Source organism: Pieris rapae, chromosome 20 (genome assembly GCF_905147795.1).
Source record: "Pieris rapae chromosome 20, ilPieRapa1.1, whole genome shotgun sequence".
Lineage (NCBI taxonomy): Eukaryota > Metazoa > Arthropoda > Insecta > Lepidoptera > Pieridae > Pieris > Pieris rapae.
The window spans coordinates 5,524,259-5,551,173 of record NC_059528.1 but is presented as its reverse complement, the minus strand read 5'-3'; the positions used below and the strand labels follow the sequence as shown (position 1 = coordinate 5,551,173).

Below are 26,915 nucleotides of genomic sequence, written 5' to 3'. Positions count from 1 at the left end.
GCATAAGTGCGCAATTTAATCAAATATTAATGATAATAGAAAACGTCAATGAAATCTAAATATTCATAAAGACAACTAATAACTTATAAAGTAACCAGAAATAGAAAAAAATGCAAAGATAAAATTCAGATATAAAAATACAATCCCCGATATATTTATCGCCAACGCTTGTTTAAATATTATCTTGATTTAGGAACTGTTTAAACAATCAAGTAAACCTTGACTAGAACTAAGCTACTGTAATTTAACTGAGTGAATTTAAAAAAAAAACAGACTAGATTTGTGCAAGAATATAAAAAAGGCAAAAAATGTATGTGATTGTTTTTTGTGCTGCTTTATATTTATGTTCTTTAAATTTAAAACACAGCAATTAATCAGCAGGGCCGGATTTAGATGTCTAGAGACCTCGGAAATAAAGAAGTAAAGGCCACCTGGCCCCAATTGATATTGAAAAATGTATTTACACTACATACAAATTTCATTGTCGGTTTAAAATAGAAAGGTCTCGGTTTAAAAAAACAAGTGCAAGCAAAATATTTTCTTAACTTAATTTTTTTATATTGCCTTTGGATATAAGTTTCCAGCTTACTGTATCTCATTACGTAAGATATTATTATTATCTAGGTAATCTATACTACGAACGGTTAAGTATGGTGGCTTTGTAATAACTAGTTAAACCACTTTCTCTAAGGCTACCTACGTTACCTAAAAGTCTGATAATCGGGATCTATGGCAAAACTCTAAAATATATAACAGTACATAAATCCACTGCAAGCAATAATTAAATTATACTGATAAATTTCAACTGATCAATAACAAATCCAATGACAATTAATTCAGTTCCAGTACGAAGTTTAAACATTATTGACTGTTTATTTCTACAAGACACAAGTTGTACAAGATTTATATGCTTACGGAAATACAAGAAAATATGTTGTTCAAACTGGAATGCATCTTAAGATGGAAGGTACAACAAGGACAGATAAAAGCAAAAATAGAGGCAAAACTGGAAAAATAAAAACGCATTAAACCCATAAGGACAAAACAACAAACTGTAACTTTTGTTTTTGTGTCACGATAAAAATAATATGTATGTGTAAATTATGATTTTTATTACGAGTAAAGTCCAGATTCATATACAAATGTAAATTTATAATGTGTCAATAATTTGATATATTAATTACAATATAGTGCAAATTATAAAAATAATTAGTAACAATACAAGTATAAATAGATTGTTTTCAATAAATATCCTTCAAAAATTTTAAAAAGAACTCCTTCGAGCCGGATTTGAACCAGCGACCTATGGATATCAATTATAAACAGCTACAGTCCACCGCTCTACCAACTGAGCTATCGAAGGTTGCAACTTACAAGTGAAATTATAAAATACATTCTTTTAGTAGTAGTTCATAATAAATTTATCGTTTTTATCAATATCGCAACTATTATCATAAAAACTGATAATATTTTGTAATAAATAATAAAAATCCGATTACAGATAAGAAAAATAATCAATGTTACATTATTTCTAGCAACTCTTTCTACACCTAAATTACGGAAAATCTTAGCCAATTAAGTGTCCTAATCTTTTTATACGAATCGAAAAGGACAAATGTTATAGATATCGTGATGAATCAAGCGTAACCACAGACGCATACTTGTAATTGACCTGCAAGCTGCAATAACACGCAAAATGCAAGGCCGTATCAAGTTGAGCGAGTTTCCCTTATATTTGAATAACAAACGTAGAGAGGTCGCACTTGAAATTAATTAGAATTCTAATACTTACATATTGAGTATGTTTTAGGGTTGAACATTTGTATAAAGAACAGCTGACAAACGGGTAGGAGGCTCTGATGTTAAACGATACGCTAATGGTCACTGCCACGAGGCTTGCAAGTCCGTTGCCGTTCGTTCCGTTGAAAGAATTGCTACGCTCTTATATGTATTAAAGGACCATTACTGGTGGTTTGAAGATACTTCAGCGGGCATCTAGTTCCATATAATAGTGGTGCGCGGCAAAATGTGCCTCAGAAAAAGGCTTAGTTTGTGGAACGACGTAGAGAGGAAGTATTTCGTATTCTGTTGTTACGTTCGATGATGAAACCGTCCGCTGCTGCAGGTCCGATTATCCGAATTAGTAGTATTAAGAAATACTCGGTAAATGCGGTAGAAGATGGAAAGTATAAGGAAGTATGACAATTGTCATTCAAAAAATCTCGTAAAATATAATATGATAACACGAAACACGTCCTGAATGAAAAACGGGTGTCACAATTATTGTCTTTCGTTAGACGACTCGGAATTTAATACAGTTATGAAAGTAGACAGCCGTTTAACTTAAGCCAATTGTAAAATATTTAAACAAAATTGTAGACATATTTTGCTTGAAACTTTGTTTGCGTTTGTTATCAGGGCGAATATTTATCAAAATTAATCAAACCCCGTTTATCAGCATTGACATAATTATATAATATAAAAAAAATATCGAAAAAATTATAAATGGTGAAGTCACCTTTAGCAAGTAGTCGGCACTCAGAGAAAAGGCTCTTAACAATTTCTTACCGTCATTAAATGTCCTGAATCTGTCAAACAACAATTAATTTTAAAAAATCTTATCACGGTTTCTAAACGCATCCATACTGACGTTAACATTAAAAAAACGAGAAGCCCATATATCTTTGGAAAATGTTTATATGAATATGTAGTACTATATCATAGCACTTTATACTTCAGTAAAGAGCATCACGCAAGTCACGCCTAAGAAAGTAAAGTTGTAAGGGGGAGTTTGATAATAATATTATTAAAGTATATATATTACATATGATGTCTTAAGCATTGAATAGGTATTATTAAAGCGAAAATGTTATTCATTAACTTTCTCCATTAAATAAATTTAAAAAAGTTGATTCAAAGAACCTTTAGAAAATAATTTTATCTGTAATTTAAAAATCGTGTAATTCTTAGTTACATTTGACCATGCCTGGTCTCGTAACCATTTCCATAACAAAATAAACATTTGCGTTAGCAGGTCCCATCTGTCCTAATATCCTGTTCTCCTAGATCAGATCATACTAATAAAAATATGTTAGTATCTACTTCGCAAGTTGTAGGTACATATTACATAACAATACGTAATTCTTATTAGCACTCCGAACGCAAGGTTGCTTTAATTCCTGATGTAATTGGTATATTTTATCTTTGTATTTAGAAACTGAGGTTAAATTAATCTTCCTCTATACCAAGAAGATTCAATATTATTATTTTTTCTATAATACATCTAGCAGTCGACTATTATGTGTTATAACAACACTGGATGTACAATTGCTGTCATTTTACGTGACAAAATAATTTATTTATGCCACCGAGATATAGACCAATCTTGACGAATGCTACAAAACAAATCAGTAGTTTATGGTCTATTACGTCCAATCACATTTTAGAATGGCAAAGAAAGGAGATAGGGTAGAGAGCACGCACAAAGTCATCAGGTGATTTAGGCAGCACCCAAATACCCTAACGGAATATTAAAATAAATAATAAAGCCTATAATCTTCGTCATAAATTGTTTGTTGTCTTTTCATATTGCAGTATTACTATAATGTAAATAAAATATGTCATAGAACATCTCCCCACAGGACAGTACAGAGGCAATAAACAAAACCTTCTATTTGCCTTACCACCTATATCAATAAAAATGAATTTTAGCAATCCGAGTATTTTTCTTATCTATTTCTTGAACTCTGAGAAAGATTTTGATGGAAAGAACAATTGGTTTTTATACCGGACAACGGTCTGTATGGGGTAACATAGCAAAATGTTCCATATGTATGTAGCTACTAAAAAGGCTTTTTCTTTTCTTAAGATTCGATTCCCTCTGTGCACTGTGCACTCTGTGTTGGTGAACCTCTGGTATAAGAGTCACACGCTGAAGACTTTAAGCCAATCCCTTTCAGGCTGAGCTAAGCTCGCCAAAACAGCCCGTGCTGAGCTGTAAAGGCCCTTAAGGCCAACAGCGAGATTCCATTAAAAAAAAAACTTTAAGCCAACACTGCTGTGAAGAATGCACATGCAAACTTATATTGTAAAAGAGACATATTCGTATTAATTTATAAATATACATAATTGTTACTGCGTTTGATATTTAAAAATACTTTTATATTTGTTATCTACATGTGACCTCATGCAGTTTAAAACGAGTCTTTAATTTATGAATTTATTCCTTCCTGTGAGATTTATAATTCAAAGACAAATTAACTCTATACTATACTTAAATTCAATACGATTTTTTATTAATGTCGCCTACGAAAACAAGTCTTACATAGATTAGTATTGTAAAATAGTTATAGCACGATGTAATAGAGACGCAATTTGTAAATCATGAGAATTCAATCTATCTATACACTTTATCTATCAATTGATTGTTTTAGTTAATCCAACGTCCTATCAATCTGGCTGTGATAACGACTCAACGAAAATAGTAAAAATAAGTTGGAAGGCACAGAAAATATTTTCATTATTAACGATATATGTATATGAAAAGAAACCCATTCGAATCTAAACGTAATAAAAAAAACATTAAATATAATTACCATGTATATGCATATGATACTTATAAGTACAAAAACTGAAAAGTTCCTATAAACTCGTCCGATTTTAATTTCTATTAATTTGGTTAAAACTTACTCAGAGAATAAATTATCGCTTACACATGCAATCTTGATTCAAATCAGACTTATGACACAAATAGGTCTGTCACTGCCCTATGCTCTCACACAGTTTGACTGTTTAGTTGCTGAGAATGTAATGAAAACTAATTTAATGAATGACACTTGATTGTTGCAATTCACTTTTAGAGAAACTTTAAGAGCGAACCCTTTATTACTCCCGAATTTTAAAAATGTGTAAGTTTACTTGACCGACCAAGTAAACGTCTTACTATCAGTCAAGTTGTCGACTATTCAGAGCAGTCTTCAGTGTAAAACCAAAATCTACCGTCAGGCGCACTGAATTCCAAAAAGCTTAGCTGAGAGATTAATTGCATTTTCTAGCCTGGCCGACCAACATGAATTCTAAATTAAAAAAAATACTTTTACATGCAGTTGTCCCGCTCCCAAACAAGACTGCTATGGTACATATAGTACAAACCACAGCGGTTTTCCAATGTAACATATTTTGATATACTTTATTATTTTGTAAAATAAAGATAAAAAATAAATAAATAAGATTTATTGTTTATTATTTTATATACTGTTATTAGGTCAGTTGAGAAGTCAAGCATATGTGTGAATTATGTAAATTCTTTGGTCATTGTTGACAGTTATATATACTCTAAGCTATTTAAATAATAACTGACCTATTCTTTAACATTCAGTATTCTTGTACTTTACTAGATCTTCAGAATTTTAAATTTTATCTATTATAAGCTGTTAACATTTCTGCTCACAAAGGTTTTCTTATAAACATCGATTTCATATCGATTTTTATGTCAATCACCGCCACACTCTTTTAATTTCACATACATTCATATACTTGATCTATATTGTTAACTAAGAAGCAAAGAAAAGAAATAACTTTATTATAGGTACATAATAAAAAGTATGTTTAGTTAAAAATAAACTGCACTACAGTACTTGTGTACTGTATTTCATTGTATTTCATATACATAATCATTTCAACAATATTTATACTAAGGGTCTGTTTCACAATGTCCGGATAAGTTCCAAATAAGCTATTTAATACTTATTGGTAGGATAAACAGTATTTTTGCGTTTCACGACTGTCAGATAGCGCTATTCGTCATGAAACGTGAAGTATCGTATTCGTAACTTTTATCTTTCAAATAATTTATGCGTTGCATAGCTATTTGGTACTTTATCCATACATTGTGAAACAGGCCCTTAATTTAACTTCTGTTGCACAACACACATACTTTAAGAATATAATGTATAGAGCTATGGATCGTGAGTGAACATTTTGCATTTAAGAGAGGGTAAAGATGTCTTTACACAAATAAATTAATAGTACACAAACAAACAATAATCCTCCCAATAAAGTGTAATAAATAATCTAACAAAATAATTATTTATTTACAGGACAGACGAGCAAGGCATCACGATGAAGGTGTACCAGGGCGTTATGATGGCGCTAGAGATTCTAGTTCTGATTGTGAAGCTCTATGCGACCTGGTTCTACTGTCTCTACCGCTTCTTTGTACCTCCAGAACCTAAGAGTGTTAATGGGGAAATTGTGTTGGTGAGTTGTTTTTTGTGTGTATTAAAACTGATATAATCGCCTATCTGATTACAAGAAGGGCTTGTTATGATATTCTTAGGTTCTTTTCCTTTATTGTATTCCTTTTGTAATAGATATCTTTGTAAACTTATTAATTATATGCATTATATTTGTGCACGCACCAATTTATCCACACTGGTTATAATTTGTATAACTATATTACATATTCTTAGATTTGCTATATAATTCAAACTGAGTTGTGTAATCCTCAGATTTAGATTCTTTATAGGCATAGAATTAGTCTGACATGCGATTTTTGGTTCACAACTCAATCATCAGATGTGGAATACATTAATTTTACTGCTTCACATAGTATTAATCAAATTACAGTAAGAATAACGCGCAAATTTCTACAAGATAAAAAAAAAACTGTGTTCACTTGGATTAAGCCCGTTTGCAAACAGTGTATGGAGATGAATCAATCCTGAGTTAAAGCATTCATAATAATAATAATAAATCGTTTATTTATAAAAGTGGTACATTTTGATTAAATATGATAAAGCCAGCCATATAAAATAGGCATGCAAATGTCATATCAATAATAATGTCTAAAAGGACAGTTAAGATATTTATAATTGTTGTCAAAACTTATGGTCTACTTTTCTTCATTATAACGGCTTTTAAAAATCGAAAAAAAACATGCATAAATATGTACCGAATCATTGTCTGTGTAGATATATTTTTATGTATTATACCGACTGCAGTATTGCATATCCTCAATTTAGTCAATTGATGGCGCTGCAGTAGGCCACTGGGCCAAAGCCGAAGCGATGTTTTTCTTTAATTCCCGACGACTTTAATGGTCTATAAAACTATGTGTAAATATAGTATTTTTCATTTCTTTTAATGTAATTAAAATAATTAGTAATGACAAAAGGACCACCTTATAAAATATATAATACAATGCATATAAAACTTATCTAATTTACAAATGAATAAATGAGAAGTTTATGACAACATGCCACTCCCGTTTATAAAAATCCGATACCTACTTTGTTGTCTTGCTGACAGTCGAGAGTCATACTGAACTTAACCTTAAACCGATAAAGAAAATCAAGATCTTTTGTTAACAACAGTTAGCAACTCAACTACAAAGTTTCAGTATTTTAAGGAAGAATGTTTGAGTATCTAGCCCACAGAACATATAAAGGATTTACAGGACAACAATTCAGACCCGAAATGTCAAAAACGGCAGTGTTTTTCGTGTATATTAAAACGTATTTAATTTGACGTCATAGTTCTCGCTATGTCTCATTAGGACTGTAATACAAAGTTTCGGAACGAAAGAACGATGAACTTCGTATTAAAAAACACGGAGCAGAATGAACGAAATCTCGTTTCGGAAATTAAGAAAATGCAAAATGATTACATTACATTGAATGGCATCCTTAATCCCTAAATCTTAGACAAATTTAGACGTGTAAACCTGTGCTGTGAAATTTTTAAGTTATTGTCATAATTTATTACTATCTGGATATATTTTGGGTGTCGTGTAACATTGATATATTTAAGAGAAATATATTTCGCTTAGCTATGGTTTTGCCCACGATGAATGTTTTTATTTATTTTAATTTTTTTAATTAAAATCAGTACATCATAATATATATATTAAGGAAATCTCATTTCAGTAATATCTGAAGGTCCTTTTGTAACACCAATTGGTTTCGAATGCGTAATGAGAAGGAAAACTACTTTCGATCTGTTTCTTCATTTCTTTCATGCGTCTAGACTGGTCTCACACAAGCCGTAATCAATTAAGAAACCAAATGTCTGGTGATGTAAAGGCCTATTCAGAGTCATTCCATAAAAGTCAACATTTACTTAATGATTACAAGGTTTTCATAGATAATGGTAGTGAGAACGCTTTTGCTGGCTTATGCTTCAAACGTTTAGTTAAATTTTAAAATTTGATATTATTTTAATTATAAATTTAAATAAAAGGTTGTTGGCGTGAGTATCGTTCTTAATACATAAGTAATAAAGACAAAGACGCAACATGACCGTTAATATTATTTATTAATGTTTTTTGTCAGATTTTAGAAGATTTATAAAAGAAAAAGGATATTTAATATATATGTTAATATTCAAAAGAGCAGTGTTAGCATAGTAACTTTAGCATGTGTGTTATCTCTGAGGTCATCGGATCTAAACCCGACTGACTACACACCAATGAACTTTCTGTGTGCGCATGTGTCGCGCACAGAACTTCCGTCTTCTAAAACGATCACATCTTGCCTACTAGAAAAAACAAATGAACACGAAACAGATACAGAAATCTGAAATCCAGACCTTAATAGTTGTAGCGCTATTGGTTTAATGGATAAATTAACCTCTTGAATTAGATAATAAAGGCACCTCCAGTGCTTGGCAATGTTGAATAATATGAACAATGTTGTATGAAAATATTATAATAAAAAATTGGTCTAGATGTTTGAAGCCATACTTAAGTTGACTGCCTCTTTTGATTCAAGGATTTGAATGGATAGTCCATCAATGTACTAGCTGCATGGTACGGGAGACGTTCAAATGTATTTCTCATTTCAGATAACTGGGGCAGGCCACGGAATGGGAAGAGAAATGGCATTGAGGTTCGGCCGTTTAGGAAGCGTCATCGTTTGCGTGGACATCAATCCTAAAGGCAACGAAGAAACCGCCGAGATGGTTAAAGAGAACAAGGGGAAAGCACATACCTATAAGTGAGAAAATCACGATTTAAGCTATGAATTAATTACTCCCAGGTGGAGGAGAAGGCAGCTGTCTTCACCTCTTTAGTTGATTTGATCCCTCCGGAGCATAAGACCCAACGACTTCCACTTTCGTCGTTTCATACTGTGAATAGCTAATTACATATCTCCCATAGCTGATCATTAGAGAGTCTCTCGGGCCAGAATTGTAATATGTGTGTGTGTGTATCTTTTATAAGTACTTAAATTCCACCATCTATAATTATTATAGATCTAAAAATTTGCATTTAGCCTGTATAAGGAAGTAATTTCCATACGATGCTGTATGTAAGGAATTATATTTTTTTAATCTATCTCACCGGAAATGACTCGTTCTGACAGGAATTTCTACAATCTTAATTCTGTTCCTACTAATTGTGATCTTCATCAAATCGTCAGAGATGAACCTTTAAGATTATTCAGTGGTTTAATTAGTGTTGAATAATTTCTTTCAGATGTGACGTAACAGACCGAGAGGCCATCAATCAACTGATAGAAAAAGTTCGTAAGGAAGTCGGAGAAGTCACGATTTTGGTGAATAATGCTGGTATCATGCCGTGCAAGCCTCTACTCCAGACCAATGAAAAGGAGATCAGGCTGGCCTTTGAAGTCAACGTTCTCTCGCATCTCTGGGTAAAACTTTTTAAAAAATATTTAAAAACATTTTCCACAAGTTCTAACCAGTTCCTAAGGAAATTAGGTAAGGTAACGTAGGTTAACAGAAGAAAATAAGGAGAAGAAAGGTTACCACCAAATACGCCAAAAGTTTTGACTCGTTTCTGAATGTCTCCAATTAAATCTATGTTGCAGTTGTTGTAGAGCATGCACGAGAAAGAAAAGTCTTTTATTACATATATTTCAATTTTATATTTCTACCATCTCTTTCTAAATATCTCTGTGCCCTTTTTTTAGCAAAACCCAAATCCCGCCATTTCTGTCTGCACATTTCAACTCTGTCATCTACACTTGATATTTTCTTAATCTGGTACTATATCTTAGAAGTCTAGCAGGATGATAGAATAGCCATTATGCGATTATTGGCACCTTGAGCACCAGTTTAATATTTTGTTGCTCCACCTTTCTATTCCTCGTTCCTCCTGCATAAGTTGTTGTTATATCACTCCACCACACATCACACCATGGGTTTTTTTTATATAACAGGGGTTGGAGGCTCACCTGATGTTAAGTGATATAGCCGCCCATGGACACTCTCAATGCCGGAGGGCTCGCGAGTGCGTTGCCGGCCTTTTAAGAATTTGTACGCTCTTTTCTTGAAGGACCAAGATTTGATGGTATTTTATGTGTGTATTCAAGTGATGTCAAGATTCGTATACATCCAAAGATTTTTTAATAATTTAATGTAATTCTAGAGGATTTGCTAAAAGCACTATAACTTTATACATGCGTTATATAACATCTCCTACAAGTGGCTTAAGTTTTTATAGTATTTAATTACTACTGGTTATTTACCGCAGTTTGTAATTAATACTGTTTACCAAGCACGTGTACATACCATGTAAAAAGATTCCTTACAAACTACTCAAGTACCTTGCTCCACCAGTGAGATTGTGGCTAATTCAGAGTCGAGAATTAGCATTCGTTAGGTATGACTCACGAATGTCAAATCCAATACGTGATACTCAGTCCTAAGTAATGCCCTTACCTTTCCTTACAGATGTTTCAGTCTTAGCCTTAGATTTCTGTATTATATTTTTTTTGTGCTTGTGCCTGACACACGCCGTTTACATTTGGAACGTGTTTACGAGCGATGTTTTCCTTACCGAGTGTTAAATGCGCACATAGGAAATCCAAAGGAGCACAGCTGGAGACCAATTTTATGACCTCAGAGTCAGCCTGCAGCCTGAAACCACTAGGCCAACACTACTCTTTCCCATAGATATTAATTATATGTAGGAAATTAATGGCAAAGCAGACACTAGAATAAATATAAAAAGATTGGTGTGTATGAAAAAGTACCCTTAACTAATTAATGATTTATAGAGAGATTTAAACGGAATAATAATTATCATTATATTATCTTTCAGCTACTCCAAGCCGTGCTACCCTCGATGATGGAGAGAAATCACGGTCACATCGTCGCTATGTCTTCGATGGCTGGTGTTCTTGGTCTGCGTAATCTGGTGCCCTACTGCGGTACCAAGTTCGCAGTCCGCGGTATGATGGAGGCTCTGCATGAGGAACTTAGGGAGGATCCGAGGGACTTCAGTGGAGTAAGTTTTATTTTTAAAGCGGTAAAGTTACTTTTAGAACATCCTTTGATTGTTATAGTAGCCAAACATCTTGTACATACAAGGGAGAGAGGGAAAATTTGCGCATCGTATTGCAGCGTTAGACACAAACCTCAACTGATTTACCAATCACGCGATCGACACGTCACTCTTTGACATTTGACAGTCTGGACGATGTACACTATTATATGTATTGTGAAATCGTGTTTACGCTGTAAAAGAAACATAGGATAAGACAAACATCTATTTCCTATTCATACCCGGCATTAATTTGAAGATATATTATATCTGCCTTCATAAAACGCACACAGAGTGTGTCTGCGTTGCAGAGGTTTCAGTTCAAATGTGTTAAAATATAAAATGTTCTATTGTCTATTACAGATTAAACTAACCTGTATCTTCCCGTACATCGTTGACACCGGCCTGTGCAAGAACCCGAAAATCAAGTTCCCGTCGCTGATGAAGATCATATCTCCCCAGGAGGCAGCTGACAACATCGTGGATGCTGTTAGGAGGAACTACTCAGAGATGACAATTCCCAGCTCCTTATTTTACATCAATCAGGTATGGTCATTTAACATTTGGTCGGATTTCAAGATTTTTTACTTGTCCGGGTCCTTAAGCTTTGCACTTAAAGAGATTATTTTGTGTATCGATTTATATAGTGTCTTTTGACAGTCCAAATTTAAATAGCAAATAGTAATCTAAAAACCTTTTACATTATTACTTTGAAACCTCAAAAGCTTCCACCCCGAACTGTTTATGTCAACCATTCCATTCTGTGTGTCTAATGTAAAAACCCCTCATATAATACAAATTAATTCGATATTTCACATCCTCAATATTTGTAGTCAATTTTCATAAAAATTGATAACTAAACGGTGTTTCTAGTAACATTATTTTAATTACCTTTAATGCAATTGAGTTTCATTAATTCTGCCGTGCCGGGTAATATATCGAAAAACTTACCCGATTTAACTATTTCATTATACCAATTTTACTAGCAGCACTGTAATTCATTTGTAACCTGGAACCATAGACAAAATTATTTTGCGTTAAACGTGACGCGCCAACGCCATATTCAAATCCATACGTAACCCGGTCGTTGTATTGATTACCAAATGTCAACAACTTTTTAGTTCTTTCATATTAACTTCATATATTAATTACGAAAATTATTCCTTTTTTAAAAGTAGGTGTTTTAAAGCATTATGTTTGTGCCGTTGATTAAACTTTGTTTCAATTTATATTTTTTTAGCGGGTAACGCGTGTCGCAAAATGCTTTTGTCTCGACCACTAAAACCTTTTCTTTACCTTAAGACCTATCCAGTATTATGTTGTACCTTTCCATTTCAGTGGTTCCGAATATTCCCCAGACCCGTGCCCCTGCATTTAAAGGATTTTTTGGATTCCGGACTTGAAGCGCAATAGATATTTCTTAATATATCGACTTCGATGTACAAAATCGTTAAACTATGTACAAAAGTCTCAAAATGACTTTTGATTAGTTTATTCGAGTACAATCGACTTTAGCGAGTAATTAATTATAAAAAACTTACACACTAAAGTCTCCTTTCACTGTTGTAACTTAAGTATTTTGATAATGTATTCATAGTGAAATTAGATTGATTTATTACTAAGAAAGAATATCGAATTTAATCAAACAGCCAATCATTCGATTTTCTGTACCAATTTCACTTTTAAAACCCGAAAATTAAATCAAAAGTTCATAAATTCTAGCTATGAGAGAAAAACCTATTATAGACAATAATCATTATTGTAAGTTAGTAGAAATTTATTCTAACAAATGAATTGGATACATGTACCAGCTTACTAGATGACACGAAGGATTTGTTTTTTTTTTATATAAGCGACTCCCAAGGATTATTAGGAAGGAAAATTAACGTAGACATCATTTACAGTGGTGCAGATTATTACCAGTAGCCGTGCCGCTGCAAATTAAGGACTTTTTGGACTCGGGGCTAGAACCTCAATAAATGTAGGTACAGTCTCAAATTATCTTGTGGTCGCTTCTTCACCTTTGTATCCAGGTCTACATCTAGTGTCATTTCATCAAGAGGACTGGCTTCATAGATTTCAGATCATCTTTGTGGGCTGTGTGTCTGGCATATAACATATACGATATCTTTATGTCTGTATCGGTATGTCTTTGTTATCTTCGTTATGGAAACGAACGATTATGGGAATATACTTTTTAAGATATAATCATGATTTATTTCAAAGGTTTTGTTCAGGAGAAGCCAACCCATGTTCCGAACCAGAAGTGGAACCGGTTTTATATTTTTTTACCATATAAGAGTGTGATAAGTAGATGTTAAGTAAAGTAGCCTTAGGGCCTGTTTCACAATGTATGGATAAAGTACCAAATAGCTATGCCACACAAATTATTCGAAAGATACAAGTTCCAAATAAGATACTTCGCGTTTCATGACGTATAGCGCTATCTGCCAGTCGTGAAACGCAAATATACTGTTTATCCTACCAATAAGTAATAAATAGCTTATTTGGAACTTATCCGGACATTGTGAAACAGACCCGTAATATGCCTTAATTAGATAGTGTATCAACTTAACTGCTTCTGACAATTTTCTTGTATTTAAAATTGCCATATTGAAACAATGATAAAGTGTCAAGTGTAAGGCTATAGCCAAGAACACTTTGCGTCTAACGTTACCACTTACCATAAATAGATTTTCATAGCGAGACGCTTTACGCAAAGTATCTTGTCTAGAGTCCCAGGTCTCGTAGTATGTACGCCATATTTTAATCAAATATTTTCAGCCATTAAACATTAACACTCAAACTATACAGATGAACAAAATGTCCAAAACCAATAGTAATTAAGAATATATTATCATGTTGCGAAGTAAGATGGCTAATTAAGTTTTGTAAGGACATAATTATGGATATATTTTTCTGATTATTCGTTAATGTTTTTAAATACATATTTAATTACATCCAAGTTTAAAGTAATATTGTTATAATATTGCTGGTAGTCGACGTTTAAGGGTAATGTTTGTGCCTTAAGTTATGTACTGAACATGACAATATATCTGGAATTCTTGTGAATTTTGTACTTTTATACTAATATTTTAGATTCGGTAAAAAATAAGGCTATACATATGCCAATGAAAATTAAATGTATATACAACAGCTCTCTTTAAATTAAAATTAAAGTAATTTTAAAATTATAAAGACGCGTACAGTATTGCTGATTTTTGTGTAACGCTGCGTGATCTATGACAACATTGACAAGTGACAATCGCTGACGGTCGCCAACCACTGCTCGGTGCTGAAAATCAGCCATGTTTTGCCCATATTAGGAAACCGAATATTCGGAAACTAATTATGAAGAGATGAAACAGAAACAATGCTGTTAAATTTAATTGTTATTGGCGTAACTATATGAACGCATATTTATACTCCAATATTTTCAGTTAAAACTATTTTTGAGATTTTATACAAAGAGTTTTATTGATAACTTGCCTTACAGTGCCATTATAGTATTTCAAAGTTAAAAATAGTGAATTGTTTAATTTCAACTCAGAAAATAAACTAATTCACTAATTTTCATTACATAATTTATTACGTAATATATATTACGTTTTTAAATATCTACAATTTATTCAAATTTCCTTCACCGGTATTGTTATCAAATTTTTGGTAAAATATTATATCTAGTAATTTTAAAGTAAAACATTTGTTAAAATATATTTACATAATAAATAAATAATACGGACCGTTCCTTACTATGATAAATTTATTTATGTGTTTACGAAAATATTTGAGTATTTAATATATCTTGAAGATGTTTATATTTTATTGAGTGTTTTATATATGCTTTAGTGAAATTGTGATATCTTGTAGAGAAATAAATATTATAATACATATAACTGGTTTATTGCATTCTTTAATCTTCAGTATTACCATTTAGCTACCAACATAAAGTTAAATCTTAATTTTTATCCATTTTTATATCATTTTATACATAGTAAATTTAGTTTGGAAATATTGTAAATATCCATATAAATAATAAAATTAAAAAAATAGTTTTCAAATTTGCCGCCATGCACCAGCTTGCAGGTAAATCTGCCTCTGTGAATACTATCACTCCGAAATAAAGAGTGCGATATTTAGAACAGATAAAAGAACTTGACCATTTTCTTTATAAATTATTTTTGCAAGTGAACTGATAATCAAACAAATTCATTTTTGTACTATTTATTGAATAAACATTTACAATCAGGTATACATTGGATATTACGCACAGTCAACTACTTCACTACATAATATTTTTTTAAACATTTTCTAATAGAATTTACAGTTATACTTAAGCGTATGAAAATAAATATAATATTTATATACTATTATATATTTATTTTATTAATACAACTGTATAAGAATTTAAATGCATTTTTTGTTTAAATAAACTCCTAACTAAAACTATGACTTACTACATGTGTAATATTTATTATACTATAATTACTACTTAAATAATTGACACCCATTTATATTAATAACGATGCCTTCTCTGATACAACAAATTAATAATATTTATAAATATGTTGACTGAATTTATAATCGCCTTTTGCCGCCTTTTTTTAATAAAAATTAGCTCATCGTGTCAAGATTGATTACGGATTTAGTTAGCTGTGCAAATTTTAATTAAACAAAGTTTCTACATGCTTTTTTTATTTAGTCTGCCAGATTAATTTTGTTATAGACGATGTTGATTAACTAATGATCACGGCGCATTTGTGTATATGTCTTCAGAAACGAGACTAAGTTAAATGTGATAGTTTTTTTTATATAGAAAGATTACATAGGCCGCAAGCTCACACGATGTTAAGTGATGCTAATCTCAATGCCAGAGAGCTCGCGAGTGACTTGCCTGTTTAATAAATTTTTAATCACAATTTCAACACTCAACTGCATTTTTGCTATAATGAATTTTTAATGATTCAAACAAAGTGTACTAGTGTCTATAAGCAAGGGGTGAGAACAAACGTATAAAAGTTTTATTTGCAATTACACGAAAACGGTAAAAATTTGAAAGAAAAATTGAGAAATTCAAGTTATTTCCGGAGTTCTAGTTTTCACTAAGTCTCGTTTCGGAATCCCACCCTTTCTTCGGAGCCGCCATTGTATCAAATAATTAAAAAGCGATTTAATAGATCACAATTTAAAAAATTCTTTAATTTAAGTTAATTCTTATTAAAAAACGTATCACTAATCATTACTACACACGCTAAATAACAATTTATTCAACGAAATTTGACTACATATACGAATCACATTTCTAGTTACATAGACACATTTAATATATATAAATAAAATTGTTGCTAAACTTTTTATATACGCGTGGGTATTTTCTTGCCATCGTATGTTTTAATTTTGATCAGCAGGCGTATTCTGTCTGAATTGTCGAAGTATTTTTTGAATAAAAGGGTACCAATTCTTACGTAAATCAGTTAAAGAGCGCAGCATTTGTAGTGTGACGAAAAATAAATAGGCTTCTATTGTGCATTAACATCACAGACTATATAATAATAATTAGATAAAGTTTATTATCGAACTGTAACGCTTAAATTGATCTACATTAAAGCTACTAATGGAATATTATTCTATATAAAAATTATATTATTTCCAAATAACTGGAAGCTCTGAATAAAATACTTTTTAATATCGCTTATAAAGTATTGAGCATTAATAAAACTTATAGGTTAAGCCCTTATAAAAATCAGTACAAATACCTGAAACGATCTGTCCCTTTTTATCATGACGTAAATGCAATATGAGTAAAAGAGACACGATTTTATTGCCGTATGATTGAGTATTGGAGGGCGAAGTAAGTGCATTTTCACATGTCTAAGTGGAATTAAAGGAAGTTTAGAGAAAGACTCTTAATTTAAAATATATCCACATCTTTTAAGTGTTGGTAGTTTCTATCCCAATAGCCACCGTTGTAAAGCCAATCTTCAAGTTTGGTATATGGGTTTGTGCCTTGGCTAAACCACCTGAGAAAATAAAAATTATTAATATTACTCTCAAAATATGTATTGTGATACAATCGGAAATCGGTACTCACTACCAACTTAAATAAAAACCTAAGAGTTTACTTAAAGGGAAACAAAAAAAAACAACAAAAAATCAAAAATCATTTATTCATGTAGGTAACATTATGTACGCTTATGAACGTCAAAAAAAATACATTAAATGCTTCTAATTTTACATTTACTGACAGTTCTCCAATCAAGGGCGTAGAACGGAAGAGAATAACTGGCAATAAACTCTCCGCTACTCCTTTTTTTTCAAACAAAATCTGACTTGCAAGATCCTTTATTTTTTAGCTGTTTATTATTCACCGCTTGCTCTGCACAAGTAAAAATCCTAACATTTGATTACGAATACTTTTGACAGTCATTAAAAATGGGCGTTGTCTTTGGTAGTCTGCAATGTTAGCCTGCAATGTTGCTTAAGCGTACAACCCTAAGGACTCGCAATGTAATAATTCTATGTAAGCATTTAACTGCTTCTAAAATAAACATTTTTCATTATTTTTGGCAATAATGTATGTGTTTAAATTGGTTTTGAATTACTATTGACTTAGTTAAGGTAAGCTGAGAAAAAAAAACTCACCTAGGTTGCCAAGCTTCTGGCGTTTTCTTCAACAACTTCCTCGCTGTCCTCTGCTTCTCCTCCAATCTGGTCTTCTCAGCAGCCGCACCATCTATATCACCTTGTTCCAATAGTCGGACGTCCGGTCGAAGCCGGCTGTCAGTCGGACACAATTGCCCCTTCATATCTCGCTCCAACTCATTTAAGGACATTGCAAATTCCGTGAATTGGTAGTACTGAAAAATATTTGTTAACTATGATTTGGTTTCGATTGACGACACGAGGTTTTTGATCTCAGCGCGCAACTGGGTAATTTACTAATTTATGTGATAAAAGATCGTGCATATAACTTTAGTATGAAAATCTGAAAGTGACTTCTTGGCTCTGATATGATACAAAGTTATTCAAACTAAGTACTGAGAGGTAGGCAAATGCCCAAGTTTTTTTTGTATTACACATTATCATTATTAATAGTAGGTTATTTAGTAAGAAAGCAATACAGTTTAGCGATCTGTTTAAGATATCACAACTCTATGCACTAATAAATCCGGCACATCTTAGAACAGATTTTTTTTATTTCCGACATCAAAATTGTGTTCGGCCAACGCTTTCTTTATTATAAAAACTCCTAATGTATGGCTTTTGAGATAGTCGATCTCTCCAGATATAAACTGAAAAACTTTCATGCGTGCTAGCCGAATTAAATTACGATTTTGCAGAGGCCCTCTTAGGACATTCTGAGGTCCAAAAAACTAACACAGTGATGCTTATAACAACTCTCAGCCACAGTCTCAAATACACAGCACGTACACATACCCAACCACATACATTCACACATAGTATAATAATATGTAGCAACTACTTTGTCTTAAACATGCACCATGTACCACGGAACTAACTAGCTTCAAATCAACTTTGTCACAACCATATTTGCATGAATAAAGTTTTATTATTAATTAACATCGATTGTTGTAAGGCCACAATTTGCTATCAAACCGTTATGGAATCCACGAAATATGATAAGATGGTTTTAATTATAAACACCCTAAAATATATATTATCAAAGATGCAGAATCGACCAACCTAAGGATACTATGACATATAAAGCCTCTTAGGAATAAAATCTACCTGCGCACTGTTCCCAGGTCTTGGTGTAGCCTCCCATAATGTGACGGATCCGGGGATGTCGATGTTATAGGATTCGTCTGGCTTTGGCACTTCGTCTGAAGTCTCAGGGTCGTCCTGCAAGTAACAGTTCCAGACTTAATAGAATTCCTTTTATAATATAATCTTATTGTATATAAATTACGTAACACGTTGTTAAATATATAAAATTAACATGACATTTGCATGCCATGACATATGGTCAAGATTTTTTTCATGAATCTATATGTACAAATTTCTTGGCAAATAAATAATTTCATTTTAATACTGACGTCTTGTATAGACATAGAACGCAAAGCTCCAACTTTAAAGCTGTTAAGCTTAGCGAGGACTTTCTTCGGCGTATGCGATGGTGTCTGTTGTGTGGTGGCGTCTTCTCCTCTCTCTTTCGCCCATTGTTCGTAAGTAGCAGCTGAGCAGCACTTGATGTATTGGGTCCATTTACCGTATAAGTACCGCAAGCGCTTTTTGCTGTAAAATGAATGAAACGGTAAATTATTAAGTATTAAATATATTTAATAGGTATCAGTGATCCGAGGGGGCCTTTAGAAATTTTGATGATAGAATAAAAAGATATAAAAATGTTTCGCAATAATAAAGAACATATCAATATCTATAAATTAAAAAAAAAGAAATCTTTATCTGTGCGAAGCCGTAGCGGGCCCCTAGTTTTAAATAATATATTCTCCTATATCGCAGCAAAACTACCACAAAATAGTCATTATAATGATAAATGTAAGAACCATTACTAAACTAGTACTCTTAACACTTTACTACATTGAAAATTTCCTTTGTACTTTGCTGCCTGAATGAACATATATACATTTCAACATCTTACAATACATCATTTTCAATACATTAAGAGTTTTTTTCCTTAGAACAGTGAGCAAAAGGCTCACAGTAACACAATCTCTCCCCCCCATAAATGTTATACCCGTCTTTTAAAAATCGGTTCACATACTTGTACTTGTATGGTTCACATAGGTGTATGGAGAGCTGATTCTATATATTTGTAGTAAGCAAAAAGAATTAATCATACCTAGGGTCCATAACAAAGCCATCAACTCTATGCAAGTCCCGGTTGTTGAAGCCAGCTGGTTTGAAGCAGAGGTTGGCTTTAAGGCCAGCACCTCCATGGCACGTCACCTCCATGCTACCATACTGTTCGATCCAGAGCTTGCCAACAATCACGTTATGAACGCAGCAGTTTACATTACTCCATGTATAGGCTTCACCCCATCTAAAAAAGGTTTTAATTATAAAAACTTTATTACGTTAAATCGGTGATAAAATGACACAAATGGGCTCCTTGAAATATCTTATAAACAACATGTTTTATTAACTTGGACTCAAATGTTGAATATCAGTTCTGATCGTATATATTTTAATTAATTCTTAAATAACTGAGGCTGTGTGAATACCAAATATCCTATTGCAGCATAAGGCAGATAGTCTGTACCCACAACCAACATCCGAAACAATTATGGTTTAGCCGGGAATTGAACGCAGAACGGTTACTATTAACATTAGAATATCTATACAGTATTTATCCACGTTCATACATAGACTATTTCTTAAATAAGAAAAAAAATCCAACCAAGATTGCTAAAAGGGGGGAAAATTCGCGTTACATATTAACCTTAACCAAAATCCATGTCTAATGCAGAGTAGAAAAATAATATAAAGTTAGGTTACCTGGGTAATTCTACAGTGACGTGTCCTTTAGGCTGAATCTCAACACTTTTGCCACAAAACTTGAGTTTAGGGTGCACTGAGCCGTGGAAGACGAAGTGGGGGCTCTCGGCGTGGAACGCTGATACGGGGGGATGGTGAGACACCTAAAATTAGTTTTTAAATTCGTTTAATAGACTTTAGTGCTGGGTAATGCGAACTCATCCAAAATACTCATGCTCCTGCTAACAAAAAGTATGTACATATACTATTTTTATTTATACTATAGTATATGTATACTATTTCTCTTCTTTCTTTTCTTATAGTATTACTAAGGATAATTTAGATTTATGTAAAATAGCAAAAAAGAATATCAAAAACTATGGTAATAAACAGAATAATTCTAGACTATATAGGATTTTTTTAAAGTATTAGTTTTGTGTATATGTTTATTAAATTTAGATAAATCTACTTTATTCATATAGGTAATCAAGCACACTTATGAACGTCAACATAAAATATGTTAAATTCATTATAAATTTACATTTAATACCAGCTCGCAAGAACTGGCAAGAAACTCTCCGCCACTATTTTTTAATCGCCAAGTTTTGAGTCATACAAATTGTTTGAACTGCAAATTAATCCCAGAGATTAGGATAATTTATTGATATTCAAATTTACAAAAAGCTTTATTGATTTAATTACGTTTAAAATAATTTAAGTAATATAAGTACCTGTTCACACACTGCACGGAACTCAGTTCGTTCCAGCTCAAAAGTTTCACCCAGAAGAGGATTAAATGGTTTACCGAGGCGCTCCCAGTTTGAGGCTAACGCGCTCACTGCAAATGCTGCAACAGGTGTATTAAAGTACAACCACGGAATAGTATATAGAGATAAATTTCCAGATGTCTATTGATTTTTGATGTTTTGATCACGTCTAGCCTAGTGCTCAGAAATGTATGTAGTATATGTTCTCGAAATTCTATAAATCACATGGCCGAATCTCGGTCACAATGGGGCTAGTTCAAACTTAGGATTACATGGGGCACAAAGTGGCAAATGGCGAGCATCGACAACTTTTTAAGCTATATAATGCCATTTTCATCTAGAAGTTCTGACATGAAATCATAAAATCAATAAGAAAGATTTATCTATTCATACACACACAGAGGCTCCTTACTTTGCCTACTATGTAATGATCTTGGTCTACTATGAATATCCTACCAGCAATATACTCCATCCTCTTTACAGGATCTGTCTGTTCCGACGCCATCCTCAAAAGATGAGCATACTCCAGATATTCCAGCATCCGCTGGAGGAAGGAAAGTGGTTCGTTGAATACCACAGGCATGGTGATCTTGGATAATTCTTTGCCAACACAGTTCTTTAAAACTGACCACAGGGAGAAGTCGCCACGGCTGAATTGAGCCACGGGAAGTGATGTCCTGAAAACATAGAAGAAAGACAAAATATTATATGCTTATATGTGTTTGTCTTTCTTCACTCTCTTTCTAACCTACGATTTGATGTCTGGTCTCTTTTAACCGATGACAATAATATTTTTCTGTGCGTTTGACTAATTTAGATTCTGGATTGATAAGATACTATTGGATCCGATGGGTGACATTCGAGCTAGGTATATTATATTTCTTCTTTAAAAATACATTAATGGAGTGTAGTTTTAGACATGGCCCTTTGTTTTCTTAACGGTAATAATAATAAAAACACATAAATATAACTTTTTTAAATTTTCAAAACCTATTCGTTGAACGAGAAATGCGCCAGGTCTGGGGTCACCGGTACTATCTACAGCCGCCAACTTTAATATTTAATTAGCGCCAGTGCGTAAAGCTCACGGCCGAAGAGCGTATATTCCAAAGGGATCAAAATCAATCGAAATCAAGTTGGAGGAAAGACTAATATTTGAGTGTTTTGTGTGCTTTATATTAAAAATTATTTTTAAATTTCTTTTTATACATAATAAAAGACGCTCCTACAGTAATTTATATGAATACTAACTTTAGTTATCTGTAAATAATTTAACGAAAAAATATTAAATTAGATTAATAAAAGTAAGTGAAATCCAAAGTGCGATTCGTACGTATATTACGACTACGCAATTTTTGCTATAAAAGATTCTTTTGAGACGGAGCACGAAGGTCACGTTTTCATAGAACCCTACGACCCTTGACAGGGTTGCCTCACGAGTTTTAATATTTATTAATAAAATATATATCTACATACATTGTCAGGCTGCTGAGAAACATATAAATATATATAACATTAATAAAACAACATACCCGCGTTTCATCTCTTTGAATTAAGTCTTAAGACCTTATTAAGTCAATTACGTTTACGCTACAAATAAAATACTCAAACATAGAATAAAAATAGAAATAAAACAGATATAACAGAATTAAATTAGAAATTTATATTGTACGGGCTCGTTAAATTCGTTAATGAAAATATGTACATAACATGTAAATACAGATTTCTTTAGAAAAAAATGTTAGCTGAAAGTATATGTTTAGTAGTAGGTCTCAAAAATATATTCTTCTTTTTTAAGTGCCTCTCCATCATTGGAGATTGGCTGTCACTCTCTTGAAGCGTGTCTTGTCCTGGGCCAGATGCAGCATTTTTTCCGCGATCTCAATACCCGTCCACTCTAACTCTCACCTAGCCTTCCGAAGCCATGATTTTTGCCTTCTAATCATACTCCGATTACTCTGAATTTTACCCATTATAATTCAAGGAGGTAGTACCGGTCATATCACAACACGTGGCCCAGGTACGTAACTTTCCGTTGTTTAATGTTCTGTATAAGTTCTTTGACATTCGAAGCCTTCTCGTTAGAGACCTTCTACATACAGTTTACACGAATCGACGATAGCACCGCATCTCAAATGCTTCTAAGCACCGGGAGGAATCTTCTGAATTGTTCAAGGTTCACAGCCGTGCCGAACAATTGGCCATATGTAACAAAGGAGCACTCGAACTCGGAGTTTGATGGTCAAGTGACGACAGCACTTAAAAATATAACAGTTATCTTTCGTTCTGTTCCATCTGGTGATATTGGGGCAATGACAATGGGCCACAATTTCATAGACTTACGCAGTCGAAGTAGAAGTAGAGAAAAGGACAGTGTACCTATAAATCCTATACGCAAAAATGAATGATTTAATATTTTAAAAGAGTACCGAAAGTTTTTGACGCCGGCTTTTTCTCTCGGCCTACACCCTCTGTCTTCTAGCCGATGAGTATATTACGTGGAATAAATGATACCTGTATCTTATTTTCCATAATAATCATATTTTACATTTTTTTTATTCTTTGCCACTGAATTCTTTTTATTTCATGTATTAAGAAAGAATAAAAATGTCTCAAATCAAACTTTCTATCTTTTTTTATTGGAGCTAGAGTGAGAGAGATTTAAGAGATTTAAGTGAATAGAAACACGATAAAATATTAACTGGATCGGCTTTATTTGCTTGGAACAAAACTTCCTGTAGATAAATTACGATATTATTCATTATTATTATTAATATTGGAAATAGTCAATATACAATTTATACATTAACGTTTTCTATACCTAATAACTCTTGTATATAGCCCTATGCTCAAACTCGGGCTACGAAAGCTGGGCTGAGTTGTTCAAGGTCGTTCCCGAGCGATCAATACTCGCATCCGGCGTTCCCGACGGCTCATTCAGCGATGTACAAATGTTCAAACAGAATTAATTGCTACGCCGGTTACATCTGTATTACGGGAATTTAAATGAAATTACATATATAGAGGACTTACGTAACGGCTGTTAGGTTTTTTTATATATCACATAATTCTTGCTTTAATTAATTATTTAAAACATTTAATACCCGTCTGTGGGTGCCTGCATGTTCCACTCTGTATTTCAAAATGGCTAACTAACTATTAAATCACCTTCCTAGAATTAATAGGTCACTCCTGATGCTTTCAAGAGTAAGGTATTAGAGAAGGATTTTTATAGGCAAGGGTCCTTTTATAGTGTGGTAGAGTATTTAAACCATTAGTTTCGAAAACAATTACAAATAACAATTTTTATTATTATGACGTTATTATAATTAATAGAACATCATGATGCAAATATATATAATAAAGCCACTTTAATTCCATACTATAAATGTAACAAATCAAATGGGTATTAGTTTTTTTGTTGGTGTTGGTGGTTATAATTATCGGCAGCCCATCTTTTGTTATCATCAGCTTTTGTTGCCTTCTCGCGATTCCTGGAGGTTCCCTTAGCAGTACATCTTGCAATATATCCATTTCAGCTGTTAGCGCGTCTGTGATCTCTAAGTTGTCGCCCTGATTTGTATGCTTCGTATTTTGTGACTCTTTTTTATTCTTAGGATGCTCCCGCTCCATTGCTCTCTGTGTACTTGTCATCTTTGACTTCACTTCGTAATCGTTCAGGTTAGGCACCCGAAGACGAGGCGTGGAAGAATCCTAGTAGTACCCATAATTATTTTTTAAATCTAACGTAACAAATTCTACTAAAATATGTTTAAGTCGTAAAAATTGTGTGTCTGTGGCAGTGTAACCTTTATGCTGGCAGCATTTCCAAGTATTGCGATACATATTCCTTTCTGTTTATCTTTACAAGTGTTGAACCCAACAGCGGATCCAGGTGGGGGGTCATGACCCCCATGAGCTGGTTCCAGGACTTAGGTGGACCACTAAATAAACATAATGATTTTATTTCAATATTTTGTCACCATCCAGATTTTATGTAACTACATATCTTTAATATTTAATTAATTTAATTTAATATAATTAACCTTGTATAGCAATAAGTTCTTGACTTGACCACGACTGGCGCCAAAGATGGATCCGCCCTTGGTTGAACCATTATTATTATTTTAAGCATTTTTTTGAAGTACGTGATTATAATAATGTTCTGTCTGATGAATATTATTATACCTAGGGGTAGATAATTCGTCTCTGTAAAGGCTTTATAAAGTTACTAGACGTGTTGACTTTCAACAAAACAAATATTTGCTTTACGAAGCTACTCTACGAAAACAGAACCTTTATATAAAACTTTGCTCTCCGAACACAAACAGTTTTCGGGTATATTTTATATAATTTTCAAAAACGAATGTACTTTAAGTTAGTTTTTTTTACTTATAAAACTAAATGAAAGATCAATATTACTCCTTGACAAAAACCAAATATGTCTTATTGCGCTCTTAAGTAATGTACTTAGGTACTGTAGTAAGGGTTGACTATGCTATTGTAATTGTATATAGTTTTAGCATTTTGTATTCGTGGTTAATTGGCTCTATATGTATTAATCGATAATTTGGTTGTCTTGCTACATTTGTTTCATTAGCTAAAGAACTAATATACTTTTGTCATTTTAACGTTTATAATAATTACCATAACAAATAAATTATGTGATATGTTATAGCTACTGTCCCTAGTTGAGTATATATGCAACTAATACCTAGTTAGATATATATATAAAGATACTGATTTTCAGTTATTAAACCTTAATTATTGTATTTTTATTCAATATCAGTTTTAAAAATGCCACTCTGCAAAAAACTTGAAAGTTGGAATAGCAATCACGAACCGAAATTAACTTTTTACCAGAAATAAATTTAAAGTGTTTTTGCCTTTTCATTTTGGATACCATATAGTTACGTAAAGAAAATATTTGTCGGTAGGTATATCTGCTAAATATTAGACTACGATATAATGCTAAAATCATATATCATATCATATCATAGATAGATTGATAGATGTTTATAGGTAACTTTCAAGTTTTAGAAGTTTAAACTATAGTCCTACAGTTTTATTTTTTTACTATAATATAAGAAATTAGATATCCTTAATATTTACGTACTAAATGACAAAATCGCCGAAAGGACGCCAGCGAAATTTCCAGATTACTATTTATTAATTAGAAATAACTTTAAATTTTTATGGCCCTTTCTTGCCACAAAATATGTAAACCTAACTTAGCCATATTTTCTAGTTAAACAATATTCATGTTAACAATCTTGAAGGCAATTGCGATATAAACTTGTTAAGTCGGCCCGGAATTGAAAATTAAATTTTAACACGTCGGCTGGAATTATTAAGGGAGAACTTGTAAGTAAAATATTTTATATTTACCGGATAACGGAATT

At 32.6% G+C, this 26,915-nt stretch overlaps 2 protein-coding genes and 1 non-coding gene across 9 annotated transcripts in view; 1 reads left to right on the top strand and 2 right to left on the bottom strand.

The window, feature by feature from the left end:
* LOC111000984 (17-beta-hydroxysteroid dehydrogenase 13) overlaps positions 1-14,216 on the top strand; it is a 32,148-nt gene extending 17,932 nt beyond the window's left edge. The window contains exons 3-9 of one of the 3 annotated variants that reach the window (XM_022270622.2): positions 6,099-6,258; positions 8,842-8,993; positions 9,476-9,653; positions 11,066-11,251; positions 11,651-11,833; positions 13,192-13,268; positions 13,514-14,216. In XM_022270622.2, coding sequence (XP_022126314.2) covers positions 6,099-6,258; positions 8,842-8,993; positions 9,476-9,653; positions 11,066-11,251; positions 11,651-11,833; positions 13,192-13,266 — 934 coding nt within the window. In that variant the 3' untranslated portion in view covers positions 13,267-13,268; positions 13,514-14,216. Of the gene's footprint in view, positions 1-6,098; positions 6,259-8,841; positions 8,994-9,475; positions 9,654-11,065; positions 11,252-11,650; positions 11,834-12,625; positions 13,155-13,191 lie in introns of those variants that run through there. The other 2 variants (XM_022270621.2, XM_045632579.1) reach the window with 2 other exon arrangements.
* Trnay-gua lies at positions 1,276-1,363 on the bottom strand. The gene is given in 2 exon segments: positions 1,276-1,311; positions 1,327-1,363. It is a non-coding gene; the product is annotated as a tRNA-Tyr (tRNA).
* A 1,856-nt stretch (positions 14,217-16,072) lies between the features above and the next one.
* The window catches only part of LOC111000980 (oxysterol-binding protein-related protein 1), a 32,930-nt gene continuing 22,087 nt past the window's right edge, over positions 16,073-26,915 (bottom strand). For all 5 annotated transcript variants that reach the window (XM_045632575.1, XM_045632576.1, XM_022270605.2 and 2 more), the window contains 8 exons: positions 21,970-22,190; positions 21,478-21,593; positions 20,768-20,910; positions 20,112-20,312; positions 19,345-19,543; positions 19,037-19,150; positions 17,930-18,144; positions 16,073-17,307 (listed from right to left, as the gene is read on the bottom strand). In XM_045632575.1, coding sequence (XP_045488531.1) covers positions 17,199-17,307; positions 17,930-18,144; positions 19,037-19,150; positions 19,345-19,543; positions 20,112-20,312; positions 20,768-20,910; positions 21,478-21,593; positions 21,970-22,190 — 1,318 coding nt within the window. In that variant the 3' untranslated portion in view covers positions 16,073-17,198. The remainder of the gene's footprint in view (positions 17,308-17,929; positions 18,145-19,036; positions 19,151-19,344; positions 19,544-20,111; positions 20,313-20,767; positions 20,911-21,477; positions 21,594-21,969; positions 22,191-26,915) is intronic.